The 13,695-nt window shown below is 42.8% G+C and overlaps 1 protein-coding gene across 1 annotated transcript in view; it reads right to left on the reverse strand.

Moving 5' to 3' along the window:
* ADCY9 (adenylate cyclase 9) overlaps positions 1 to 13,695 on the reverse strand; it is a 99,569-nt gene that overhangs the window by 23,562 nt on the left and 62,312 nt on the right. Inside the window, exons 5-7 of the mRNA XM_056335086.1 lie at positions 12,666 to 12,768; positions 9,436 to 9,644; positions 1,465 to 1,624 (exon numbers count right to left, since the gene is read on the reverse strand). Of these exons, the coding sequence (XP_056191061.1) occupies positions 1,465 to 1,624; positions 9,436 to 9,644; positions 12,666 to 12,768 (472 nt within the window). The remainder of the gene's footprint in view (positions 1 to 1,464; positions 1,625 to 9,435; positions 9,645 to 12,665; positions 12,769 to 13,695) is intronic.

A 13,695-nucleotide genomic window follows, 5' to 3' on the forward strand; every position in this document is an offset into this window, starting at 1 on the left:
GACTCTGGAGGACCTGCAAGAGGAAAAAAAGCAAAGTTCATTCTCAGTTGGGCGACAAACACCACCGTCTTACTGCTGCCGCCTGAAGCACTTCAACTAACAACGTGATCTGAACAGGTAACCAAGAATACACTAATAAAACTGTTCTTCCAACATTATTTTTAAATGTTTGGAGAGATCATCAGGGATGGTGATGAATGGGATGATACAAAAATCAAAGGACAGATTTGAGAGGTTTGAAGGTTTCCAGCTCCCTTCAGTGTGAGGAAAACATCCCTACAATTAGTTTAATGGTAGTCATGAGGCAGAAACACCATCATTAAACTGAAACAAAAAAATATTTAAAAATTAACAGCTTAGAAATAGTTAACTAAGGTTCACAAAAGGTAAAATCTGCAGAATGATTTTAAACACGGGATGTGAAAGAATATCAAATACAGTCTGCCGTGACTGTGAGAACCGTGGAACATATCTTTAAGTCAGGAAGGACCAAAAACCGTCTCGTCCACGTTCCCATGGAACGAACACTTCCCAACACCCAATAATAAACTGTGATAGGAAGAATGAAGAGGATAAAGTCGTTACCTATGCCTAGGCCCTGAAACAGCAAGAGATTTGCAAAACAGAATTCCCTGAAGATCCTGGAAAGGAAGGATTGTATACTGTGCTACCTGAGAGAAACTTGCAGAGATACAAATTTTCATCTCCAGTTCCATTTTATTCACAGTTCTTAAACATCGACTTTATGCTACAGTTAGCCTTTAAATGAAACTGTTCTTTCCCCTGCTCAATATTCAACCCCCTGTTTCCCCCCTTCTGAATGTTTTTATTCAAGGAGACACCACACCCCCTGTGTGGTCCACAGGGGGACCTTTCTGTGGCTGAGCTAAATACCCCAGTTACTTTCCGATCATTTCAGAAGACAGCCGTTGCGTTCCTTTAACCGTTCCCCGCAGCCCCTGCACGGCCATCATTCCTAGGTACTCAGAGCTCTCTCCTTTGAGTTTCTCCATCTAACTCTGCAAAGAAAAAACATCCACTGCTAATCCTGTTCCCGCTGTTAAGATTCACTGGTGGGCATACAAAGTTTTTAAGTGTACACAGCACCTCCAACTACAAACTCTAAATCAAAACCAGGATGAATGCAATGAAAAGCCTGAGACACACTTCTTGCATTACCCAGAATAAATACCTGCAGAAGTGTTTGGTCTAAGAAAAAAATGGTATGTACGTAGGCAGGCATTTATAGGTATCCCTCTCCTCTTTTGTATGAGTTTTCAAATAAGCAAGTGATTGTATTTACATAACAAACTAGGCATTTCATCATACACAAAAGCTCTATTCTCTAACGGATCTGTATCAAATAGATGTAAAGCAGGAGGGAGGTGAAGGAAGACAGCAGGCAAGCAACAAGCTTTGTTAGATCCAAAACGTCAGATTATGAAACAGAGTTCGACAACTTACATGTATATTTGTTTCAAAATCAGAGGTGAAGTGTGAAAAAACTGCAAGAGCTGGGAGAGAAACCAGAATTGCACCGAAAAAATGTCGAGGCAGCCAGCCAGATATCACCTCCAGGAGACGCTTGGTGCAAGTCATCACCTCCTCCAGAAAGAACGCCATTCTGGAACAAATGAAATCACAGACAGAGGCATTAATTTCAGTGCATCACTTCATACATCTAAATTTACCTATAATAATAGAATTTAAATCCTTCATTTAGACCGCACGAGCACTCACCGCCCATTACATGTCATAGCAGCTGTTGGTAATTTCAGGAAATAATCCACCTTTGCTAAAGATGACTGGTTGTTTGCTCTGGCAAGGGGTGCCGGCAAAGGGAGGGAGAGCAAGTGGGATGGTGGGCTTTGAGTAAACAAACTGAAACCCAACCTTCACTTGGAAGGTAAGCATAGGAAAGGCGTCTCTCTTATTTAGCCTAAAAAGCAGGTGGGGAGAGGGAAAGCTCTTACAAGTTAAAAATACTTACAATAACACCAGAAATGTTTTAAAAGCAGGGCTGTATCCCCTGCTAACAGATCAGTCAGCCAGAGGCCGTGCAAACTCATGCCATCTTAACATTATCCTGCAATTGAAACCAGTCCTCCCAGTTGCAACCACCCTGACAGAAGCTCCCAGTTCCTGCCTGCAAGCAGACTCCGCTCTCTCTCATTAGGGAAGGGGAAGAGGAGTGTGGGCTGCGAGCTGGCACCCTCGGCAGGCAGCAGAGCCTGAGAAGCAGTTGCGATGAGCACCTCGGAGGCCAGCTGGCAGCTGACACGCTCCTCCGCTCGCCTGGCGGTATCTATCACAGCAACCCAGTTGGCTCCGCACGAGGCATGCGGGAAGGAACGGTTCTTGCCTCAAGCTGCTGATAAAATGATGGCCCAAACCTGTGAAGTGCTGAAGCAGCCAACTGAAGAGCTCCGGAGAGCAGCTTAACAGAGATAATCTTAAATGAGAGCATTTTTAATGGTTAAAAAGAATAAGGCAAGGTAAAAGGATGCTTAATGCTCGAGGATGTTGTGCAGGAAAGTACAGAAACAAATCCCTGCGATAACTTCCTTCTTAAAGCACAAAAATATTAGTCACTCTAGAAAAAATACCACTGCTGTTCAATTTTCTAATTATTTTTATGAAGACACCAAAAGCTAACATAGCAGAGTTCGCTTCATTCAAAGCCATTACACGTGGATGTATAGAATTATCAGAATCGGTCTAGGCAGGTAATTCTGCTAGTGTAACAGCCGGCTGCAGCAGAGCCCGAGCGCAACGTAGCTGCTGCTTTTTTTGGACAGAGATGTTCACAGCTGAAAAAAACCCAAAACACCAACATCCACTAAATATGAAATTCGCAATCTCCAAAGTTACACAAAGTATTCCGTATTACCTGTATCTTTTAAAAGAGAAAAGCTATCCATGGTTTTTTCCCACTATTGTCTAAAATACACAGTATTATCCTGGACAAAAGCCAGATACAAACCAGGATAAATTTAAAGTTCTTTATGTGAAATTGACACTTATTCCACACCTTTAAATATGTATTGTTTATGAACGATATTTTCATTCTCTAGCCTAGACTTCTGTGAATTTTGCAACGTCAAGCATATTTTTAAAGCTTCAAAAGCTCTTCTGCAATTTAATATATTAAAATCCGGAAATTATATTTAAATGCATAGAAAAAGAGAAATTTGGGGGAGCAGGATAGATGTTGTAATGCACCAGGGCCCCACGAGGGGGGTGCTCACAGATCTGCTAGTTCCCACTTCAGCGAACTTCCATTTACACCAAAAATACCGCTATATTCCATCGCAAATATGAATTTCCAACAAAGCATAGGAAAAAATTGTTTACCGGGCGATTTTTTTTTGAATGTCCATAGAGTAAGAACTGGGTTTTCTCAAGCATTATATGCTGCCCTAACTGCTGCCTCTAACACCAGTGACAGAACGCCTGCCTTCAGCAGCAGCCAAGCTCGCCCAGGATCGAGCGCTTCTGAAAATGCCACCCAAGTTCATGCCTCTAAAAATAAAGTCCGATTCTCCCAAAGCCTACGAACAAGGACGAGCATTTACACGGCCGAATGGTGAGAAAGGGAAGCGCAGCGGGGTGCAGAGCCAGGAGCAGCCAGTCTCCCCGAAGGGAGAGCAGCCCCCCTGCCCACGCTCCCGTGGAGCTGGCACTGAAACCTGCTCCGTGCCACGCCAGGGGTGGCAGATACCCAGTGCAGTTCCTGTCTCTCACCGCAACCCACACAACAGGGACTCCACGGTGCAGAAAGCTTTTTTAAATTAATTTTTTCCCCCCCTCTCAAGCCTCCATGCCAGGACAAATTCTTGTGGGAACTATAGCAACAAATCCATCAGCGAACCCGACCCGTTAATCCTGCGATGAGGACACTTCTTTATTTAGGCAGCTGTGTGTTTCAAAAAAAGCTAGTGCAAATTCCAGAACAACGCCACATTTCTCATGATGATGTTTACCTTCTTGCATTGATTTTCCCCCCACCCCCCACCCCAGTTCGGCATTTATCACAATGCTCTGTACTCTGGAATTAAAATGATTGAAATCTCATTCTTCACAGAACAGTGAAAGCCTGTGAATACAGCACGACCCTCCCATCGCAGGAAGTAAGAAGTGCATTAAATCCAGACAACAACGAGAGCTGCAGACAGATTTAATGGCTATGGGGCAGTATCAGTAAATAATGCCGTGTCAGTGGGTAGCTCAACAGGCCTTAAATGCTAAAGCATCCAAGATGTTTACACAAGCTGGAGTTCAAATTAGTAACTTTGACATAAATGATTAATGGGTAATGGAGAATGTTACCATCATTTCTGTATTTACTGGCAGTTTAAAATCAATTCCCATAGTTCAAATCAAAAGCATTTGGCATAGAGGCAATTTGGTGGGATATTAAATACCAAAGCCACAGATGTTAGAAATAAGTAAAGGCAAACAGAATACATTGTTTTCCCTTGCATCAATAGTCTGTATCAGTCATGTTGTTAACAGAACTGGTTCATTAAGCTCTAGTTGCAGAAAACAATTTTTGTTCCTGGTCATTAGGAATTTAAAAGATCCAACTGGTCTCAGTTGTAGACAGACCGTGGGTGTTCAGCAAGCCTGGGAAGGCAAGGTACCGGGCAAAGGGCAGTTCTGCTTAGTCAGACAACAGCAGTTTCCCATTTTACTGTTTTGATTGTACTTGCTTTCTTCATCCAGAAGGTACTTTTTTTTGCTCTCTAGAAAGGTCCTTCTGAATTAATGAATCAACTTATCACGTGCTCCCACCACTCACTCTTTTGAGCAGGGTTGAAATATCCACTATTCTGGCCTCAGCTCTTCACCCTCAGTGAAGCCTTCTATCAAAAGCAACACATTCTTTTAAAACAAATTTATTTATAACAAGTTTTACTTGAGAAAAGAACAAGATGTCAAAAATACTTGGTTAATAAAAGTCCTGTATTTACAGCTAAAATAGCAGGCAGATGTCTTTTACCTGTATTCCTGCAGAAGCACTCCTAAGAACCGCAAGTCAAGTCTCACACTCTGCTGTATGTTCGATGACATTTCCCAAGGTATTTTTATAAAATAGCAGAACTTTAGGACCTCTTACACTTCAACTGAACTCATGAAAGTCAAAGTAGTCACATTTCAAGTGGGCAGGACATTCTTTGCGCTACATTTACAGCACAGGAGATGACATTTTCCACGTGCTTACAAATGAAGTACCATGTTTAGCGTGCAGTTTTGTACAAGTAATTTTAGAGTGGCACTTGTGCTAACAGTGGGATCCTCATCTATAGATACTCCCATAATTTATTATCAGACACTTCAAAGGAATCAAAACATCCTTCCCCCTTCTAGGCTTTGCTCCATGAGGACTTCTGCTCTTCTAGAACTTAAAAGTTTTAAATTCTTTCTCATCATACAGGCAGTGACAGTGCTCTCCGCTGCCACTCCGGCAGCTGGACTAAAGGTCTTAGCTGTAGTGAGTACTTCCTAGGCTGAGTCCTGGATTCAATTAGAAGTCAGACCGATTTAAAGACAGGGTGTTTCACATCACGATAATGAAAATACAATGACAAACTTAGGCAAGAATTTTCTGGTCCTAAAATAAGCCCTTTTCCTGAAATTCTGGGGTTGTGCCCAGCATTGTAGTCCAATCTCCTCCCTGAAGATATCTCGGTGGTATTCTGTGATTGTCATTTGGGATGACACTTCTGCACAGGAAGTTCTGCACTGTTTCTGTGCATAACGAATGGTTGGAATGAACAGTCCTCACTCCGAAGAGCATTTCAAGAGGAAAAAGACAATTTTCTTCTTTCTGCTGAAGGGAACTGTACCAGAAGTGTGTGCCTCAGGTTGTGGAGACCAGAGTGGCCCAAAAGCATATTTTATGTATTTACTATAAAATAAATACGTATTGTAAATTTAAAACAAAACAAAAAACCCTTCAAGGGAAAACAGATACCTTTTCCTACAAAAGCCCCTACCAAATATGCCATTGCCATTACATTTAACACTGAAAACCTACCAGAAAGCCTCTGAGATTTTTCATCTCATAAGACTGCTCTTTTTTGGTGTATAATATGAGGCTATTTTCACGAAGGTACTCTGGGTAGGATCTACTCAGATCTGAGATGATCCTGTTTTGCACTTCAAGAGATTTACCGAAGTGTTCCCTTAGATGGATGATCAGAGTTAAGCCAAATATAAATTTTATCTCATTAGTAGAAGAAAGATTGTGAATGTAAGCCCATGGTAGCAAGTTCCTAAGAACCAATTGCTTGTAACTGTGGAGTAGAGTGATTTGCAGACACTTCCCTCCCACCAAAAGAAAGGACCAACCCATCTCTCACAAGACCAGGGCTCCGGTAGCAAGGGGTACCTAGTGACTCAATTCCTATGTCCTTACTCCTCAACTTCCAGTTTGATGGAGAGGATGGGGAAGGGCAGCAGCCTCTTACCCCACCCAGCGATTCCTGTTTCCCAAACTAACCAGGAGAGTTTGCAGGATCTTGAGATTAATGGTCAGCTTGACTCCAGTGAGAGCAGCAAGTGCTAGCTTGCTGACCAACTGACCAACGGCACCCGTAGCAGCCCTGCAGGAACTGCAGCATTCCCTGCATGCCCAACCTCCTCCCAGTGCCCGTTAGGATAAAGACAGTCCTGCAGACTGTCAAGACAGCATTTACTGAAAATCTGTAATTACTATGCCAGGTGGGCCTATGTGAGTTTTGATGGCTGGCTACAGGTGTTCTCCACAGTGAGAGATGGTTCTCAACCTGTTTTCAAATCAGAATTGAACACAAAAGAATGATTAATATTAAACAAATACATACTTCTAAGGCTTAGGAATCATCCTGAAAAACTTGCTTTTTAAATCTCACTGACTTTAAATGAGGCATCCAGGCCAGGTTAGGAAGTAAAATTCAGGCTTTGAGCCAACAGTCTCATGAAAATATTAAAAATGTCAGTGGCAGAACCAAACAGTGTTAAGAAAATATTATAAAGCCACATAAAGCCAACCTGGTAATAGCCCAGGCTCGCTACCAGAGAGCATGGGCTCTCAGCAACATAGTGCTGCAATGAAGCTAAACCTCTGGGCACCCTACACAGCTCAGAAAGACAAAACCACTTTGCAAATTCTTGACTGTATAGATAGCACACCGAAGCGTTCCTTCTCCTTCAGAAATCCATAAACCGCCCATTACAGAACAGGAGTGAAATAAAACCTTATGTACGTACCTACAAAAATTTCTAAGATTATAGCAATGATTTTTATAAATTTACAAAGTAAGAAAAGGGAAACTCAAAGTAGCATTGGAAAAACAAGTGGGAACAACAGTGAATTGAAAAATACTAAAGGGGAGTAAAAATTCACCTGCAAGGTGAATGAACCCGAATTTTCTCCAAATGTATCTGGATAGCAGAAACTAGCTCTTCTGCAAAGTGGTAGAGTTGCTCGGAGGGATGCAATGCCATGGCCACCACATCCAGGCTACCTGCTCACTGCTGCTTTCCTACCCTCCTGCCTGGTGCGATGAAAGAGCTGCCTGGGCACATTAAACTGATTAAAAAAAACCTTCCCCCCTCCCCTCGCTCCTAAGAGAGTACAGAAACTGTTCTGCAAAGGGGAAAATGCATTTCTGGTGCAAGAGAGAGGACAGAGCAACAGGTAATCCAGTTCAGCATGCACCAGAATAACAGTCCTACCAACTCAACCATCTCCCAGTACTGGGCTTAACTCTTCCTGGATTTCTAGATTTTCTGAAACCACCAAACCTACAATACTATTCAAACTGCAACAATCAAATAAACCTGCTATGAAATACTATCCTTGAAAACATTTCCACTGTTCATAAATGACCTCTCTCTGCTCCTAAATGCCAGCCTTCACGTAAATACGCTTGCACATATTTACATGCACACTGAGTCACAAGCTTGCTTCAGTGACTGAAGTACTAATTTGGTACTTTTAACCTTGACCCTGAAAAGGCAAAGTAAAAGTGTAAACTGCAATCCTTTACTTCTTTTCAAACAGCTGAATTGCTTCTAACTTGTAATTACAAAAGCATTTTAACTTATGCATACCTGACAGATGTGCAGAACTGCGAGTGAGGACACACGTTTCCCCACCCTTACAGCATGCTCTTGTGTCAGAAGGAAATGCCGTGAAAGCGGGGGATGAGTAGGGCAGAATAAACCTGCTCTCACAAGTATAGACAAACAATTTACTAGTAAGTCTATCATCTGGGTTAATAACAGGTTACATGTGGTATCTGTATAAATCAGACAACACACCCAGGAGAGCACGAGTTTTACTGAATGCATGTACAACTGCAGCCTTCTACACCTGAACGCGTTCGGAATGCCATCATGCCTGGGAAAACCCCACACGACACAGGAACCATACTGGAACTGCTTGCCAGTTTGTCACAAATGCTGGGAGAAGGCCCACAAGCGCCCTGGAAGTCTAGCACACACATCCTCTGGGTGACTGGCTACAAAACCAGGAACGAGGAGGCACTGCTGTGTACCAGGTGCCTGCAGCCAAGCCTCACCTCCGAGGGCACCAGAGAGGCTGAGGCGCAGGGGTTGCAGGGACACGTTTAAGAGCCCAGGACTCGGGGACTGTGTGCTGCCAGCTGGGAAGAGGCAGTGTGAGGGCTGGCACTGCCTGGCACAGCCCTGCAAAGCCGCCCTTTCTGCAGAGACAAAGTAGTGCCCCTTCCATTTTCAAGCAGCAGCTGACTGTCACACAGCCCCGGACTCAGGGGAAATGCTGAATTCCAATTATGTGTCAAACAGAGAAAACACAAACTATTTGAGTATTAAACCCATGAAACCTGAAATAGAGATCATTAAGAAAACTCATCTTGAACAGACACAATGTGACTTTTGCAACTTTAAGAGTGTTTGGTTTGTTTGCAAAAAAAAAAAAACAAACCACCAAAACAAAAAGGGTTGCTCTTGGCATTTCTGATCAATTATTTCAGTTTTGACACCAGCATAGTGTACTTCTGTGTAGGAATTTAAAGGCTGGGGTTTTGGATTTTTTTTTTTTCCTGAAGGACAGAGGACAAGTTTTCTGTTTTACTTCCCTCACTCTGATGGCCCTGTGTGGGGAGAAGATATACAGTTGCGTGTGGCATCCCATGCAAAAATAAGCAGGGTCAGGCATGGAATGCAGATTCTGTTTCCTTAAGTGGCCTCTACCAGAGTCACCTTTCTCTGCTACAATTTCTGCAGCTAGACCTCTCTTTGCACAAGATCTGCTGCAAGACTTCTTGGCTTCACTAACACTGTTCTCCAAATACTACAGACCATCCAAGTGAGTTCCTGGGATGCCGTCAAACAAAATGTTCCCAAGCCAGCCACCATTTCACTTCTCACTGCTATTTCAAGACTTTCTTACACTTTATTTACCTAATTGAGATGACAAGGGACAGCACCTCTAGCAGGATGGCAATGATGAACACGACGACTGCTGCAGGTGGTGGAGGGGATGCGACCATCCCGTGTTTCAGGAAACATGTGATTGAGAGTATGAGGAAGACTGTGGTGGAGAGGAACACATCCAGGAGCGAGCTGAAGGTAGCGCTGGCAAATGTCTTCACTGGAGCATTCCTCATAACCTGTGTGGAATACAGTGATTGAGGGAAGGGATGAAAATGAAGAAATACTATTTTGCTGAATTCAACTGTACCATAAGCAGCAGCTCACAAAACCAAATAAAGGAATACAGATCTTTTTGCCACTTCATTAACCCAATGTTAGTACTGTTTCGAAAGAGGTAACAGAAGAGGTAGTTCAATGGCTATCACAGCACCCTGGGAACAAGTCTGTGTTGGAAAAAAAACACTGGCAGCACAGCCCCTGGGTCTGGGGTGATTTTTACAGAATATTATGATACAGAAATAGCCATATGAAAACTGCCTGTTCTATGCAAAGAAACATAAACCCCATAATTACTAGCAGATAAAGCTATAAGAAGTTTTCTTCAACGATTTCCATTTAAAATAATAATAGATTTTACAACAAGCCTTTTAGCTCTCATGGTTCTTTAAGAAAACCCTCCAAACACCACTCCACAGGAACAGTTACTTGCCTGTGGCAGAGTTCACATCTCCCTTTCAGACCAGCAACAATCAGGACGCTGTGTAATCTGAATTGATCAGAGCCCAGGACACCAAGTTCTGTTCCACCATAACCCCTTACCACACATTCCCATCCCATCTTGTCCTGGCCCCAGTGCTCGTGCAGCTGTGCTGCGTGCTGCTTTGGCCAGTCCAGCTGAAAACTAGATCATGAGCTCCACATCCTGGCTTACTCAGATGAGCCCCGTCTTATGAGTGTTTATATCTGCCCAAGGGACCACAGAAAGCAAGTTCCAAAGAAAAACATAAAATATATTATCAATATCACCATGAAGTAACCCAGTTTGAGCACTCTGGTTTAATTTGGAAATTTCTTTTGCTCCTCAGAACACTGTCTGTGCTACGCAATATTGGGAAATGAATGTGTTCCTCATTTGTATCTCTCTGCAACCTAATAAATTCAGCCAGCATCATTTCAGTGCCAAAATTACCTTTTAATTTGAACTGTAGCAGAATCCTGTTAGTCCACACAGAAAGTCACATAAATTGAATTAAGAAAAGCAGCGCTATATCCTAAAGTCACAGCACAAGAGATGCCCTAATAGTGTGAAGTAGTGCTTTAATTTCCAAACAAGAACAGGCTGAGCAAGCTCTTGGGAAGTGGAGCCGCTTACAGAGAACAATCACACACCAAGCATGCAGCTGGTACTGTGTAATTAGAGGTGAATTCAGTGGTGTTGGAAGTTACTTTTGGCAAGTTTACTGCAAGGCAATTAAAGAACCAGCAGCGCTGACAAATCATTTCACTCTCCAAGAGAAGATTTTTTCGTTGTTGCTATTGTTTTGGACCAGTACAATGCTCATACTAAGGCTTTAACAGGTTTTCACCCCAGCGCTGCAGAGTTACTGTTAAGAGTGAAGATTCTCATTTCCAGGGAGGTTTACACAGTAATTTTCAAATCAATAGCTTGCCACTAACCAAATGCACAGACCACATTCCTTCTCCTTCTATAAATTTCCTACATATCCACATTAATTGCTCAAACTGTATATTCTTGACTATCACTGCTTTGCTTCTCTTTCCAATCTCTCCATCGGAAAAAACCCGATTTATTATTTTCTGTATAGTTCGTGCAAATTTTGCAGGCTGTACCCCACGGGAAGTTTCTCCCTGTTGCTGCTGCATGAGTTTTACTCAGAGATACCACTAGAATACCATGCTGCAGGGTGAGTATGGAGCTTCTGAGCAAACTCAACTGCAACGCAACTATGCTTCCCTTTGTGTAAAAAAAAATAAGTTAGGTCTCATTTGTAAACACTGGAAAACAAGCAAACAGGGATACTGCTAAGGACGGTGTGGCAATGCTGCCCAGAACAGAAAGCAGCCCATGAACACAAAGCAACAAGCAGCAGCAGCACAAACCCTACCTGCCCTCAGATGTAGGGGACACGAGGAAGAAAAGAAATCAACACCTACATTTATCACGATGCAATGCTGCCAGACAGATGACCAAACTAATAGCTCAACGCTACTGGAAGGGAAGGGCCCATTCCCCTTCCTGCTGCCGGACACTTATCTTGCACTGGCTTTGGCGCCTGCCAACCTCTCTGTGAGCTGCTGGTTCGATACAGCAGAGAACAGACCCAGACAGAAAAAGAAAAGCTCCCAACAGAAAAACACAACAGAAATATTTTAGGCTAGGCTAGTAAAATGAACTGGCTCACAGCAGGGAAGCCTAATAAGCACCTAATAAGCCATCAGAAGGAGCAGGGAGGAGTAGGAACAAGGAAGGTAGAGCAATTGCCCTCTTTTGGCAGCAACTTTTCAGCTACTTGTGGAAATGCAGCCTCAGTTAGTACTGACACCTAATGATGCTACATGTAAACTTAAAATGTCTTGCTAGTTCATACCAACCAGGCAGGAGTATCTACTGGCACGGAAAGCCTACAATGTTATTAGCTCCCAAGGGAATTAAGGACTGTTTACACTCAGTGCAGAATCCTGAAGAAAGCACTAAGTTCCCTACAATTTACTCGCTGTTCCTTACAATTACGCAGTGTTTTGAACTATTTCTGAATGCAGCACACTTACGGAACTTAGGACATTTGAGTTCAAGAGCAGGTTTGGGTTTTGCAGGGATAACCATGAGGCTCTGACATGAACAAGAATCAAGCTTAAAGTTACCATTCTCAAATTTAGGATATTTGATGAGAAGGCAAGTAGCATTTGGTACTTCACTTTCATCTTAGCATGGTTCTCTGGCCTGCCTAAAGCCTTAAAACATTAACCTGAAAATGGAGAAAAAGCAAGTCAGAAGTAGTGTGTCTTGGCCAACTGTGAAAATGTATGTCCAGCCCAAACGTTGGACTAGACTCAGGGCATGGCACAAGACAGGTAAACTGGGAGGAGACTGTTTTCAGAGGTAGCAATACCAAGAAGTAAACCACATTTGACATTTTATGACCCTTGTCACCAACTGCAACGAAATATGTTAAAAACAACAACAGACAGTTGCTTAGACAGATTACAGAAGGAAATCAATGCCAGGAGAAACACACCTCTTCCTGATAGCTCGTCCTGTAGGTCATCTCCAAATCCTGATCCAAGAAGTTCAGGCTCAGCTTGTTAATAGGCGGTTTAAAGAAGTAGTCTTTCATGAGGCTAAAGAGAAAAGATGGTAACAACATCAGTGTATTCCACCGCAACTCTTTCAGAGCCCCCCATTCTGTGGCTTCTGTTTCTAGGGATGCTGGTGCATGGCTTTGAAGTTCCTGTAGCTTTCCATCGCTCTCCATCACTGAGGCACCTCCTTAACCACATCAGTTGCTCAGTCAAAGGAAATACCTTACAGAAAAACGACAGAGCAAACTTTCATACTTTCAGGAAGAGACTAACAAGTCCTTCCAGAAACTGAACAGCTGTAACTGCAGATGACTACAGATAATGGTAACATAAGCCAGTAAATAGTAAAGGTTAATTGCTGCTATAGAGGCACAACCTTAGGAGACGTGTGGCTGTGGGATATTTGTATCTTGGGTGGAATTCAATAGTTTGAAACAAGCCAAGGATGACAAAGGTGACAAATCATTAGGAAAAAACCCAACGCGTTGTCCATTTTCGAAAACTGCACTTTCTTGTTATTTCAAAGACACAACTGGGAACATTGCCTTAATGATCTGGACTGCAGAGAAATGGGACCTGAGGAGACAGAGAGCTTAAATTTACTTCTGCAACTAAAGATTTGAAATCACCAGAACTGGAAACAAAGGCACTGACAGACAACGAAACTAGCTCACTAGGACTAATGAACCAGGAGGCAGCAGCTGCCAGAGGGTGTTTACGCACTCCTCCACCCTCTTCCAGCATCAGGTGCAAAAAAAAAACCCCAAACCATAAAAGAGGCCTTGGCCATTAAACAGGTGTTTCTATTCCCCATCCTCTGGAGCAAAAACAGAACATTTTTTGAATTTTACATTAGTTGTAAGAGGTTTATGAAAGAAGTTTTCTAACAACAGCTATGGCACTTGATCTGCAAACCTTTTTTTCAAGTAGGTGTCAAAGAGCTGAAAGGACTCCACTTAACAGCGC

Source organism: Falco biarmicus, chromosome 4 (genome assembly GCF_023638135.1).
Source record: "Falco biarmicus isolate bFalBia1 chromosome 4, bFalBia1.pri, whole genome shotgun sequence".
Taxonomy (NCBI): Eukaryota; Metazoa; Chordata; class Aves; order Falconiformes; family Falconidae; genus Falco; species Falco biarmicus.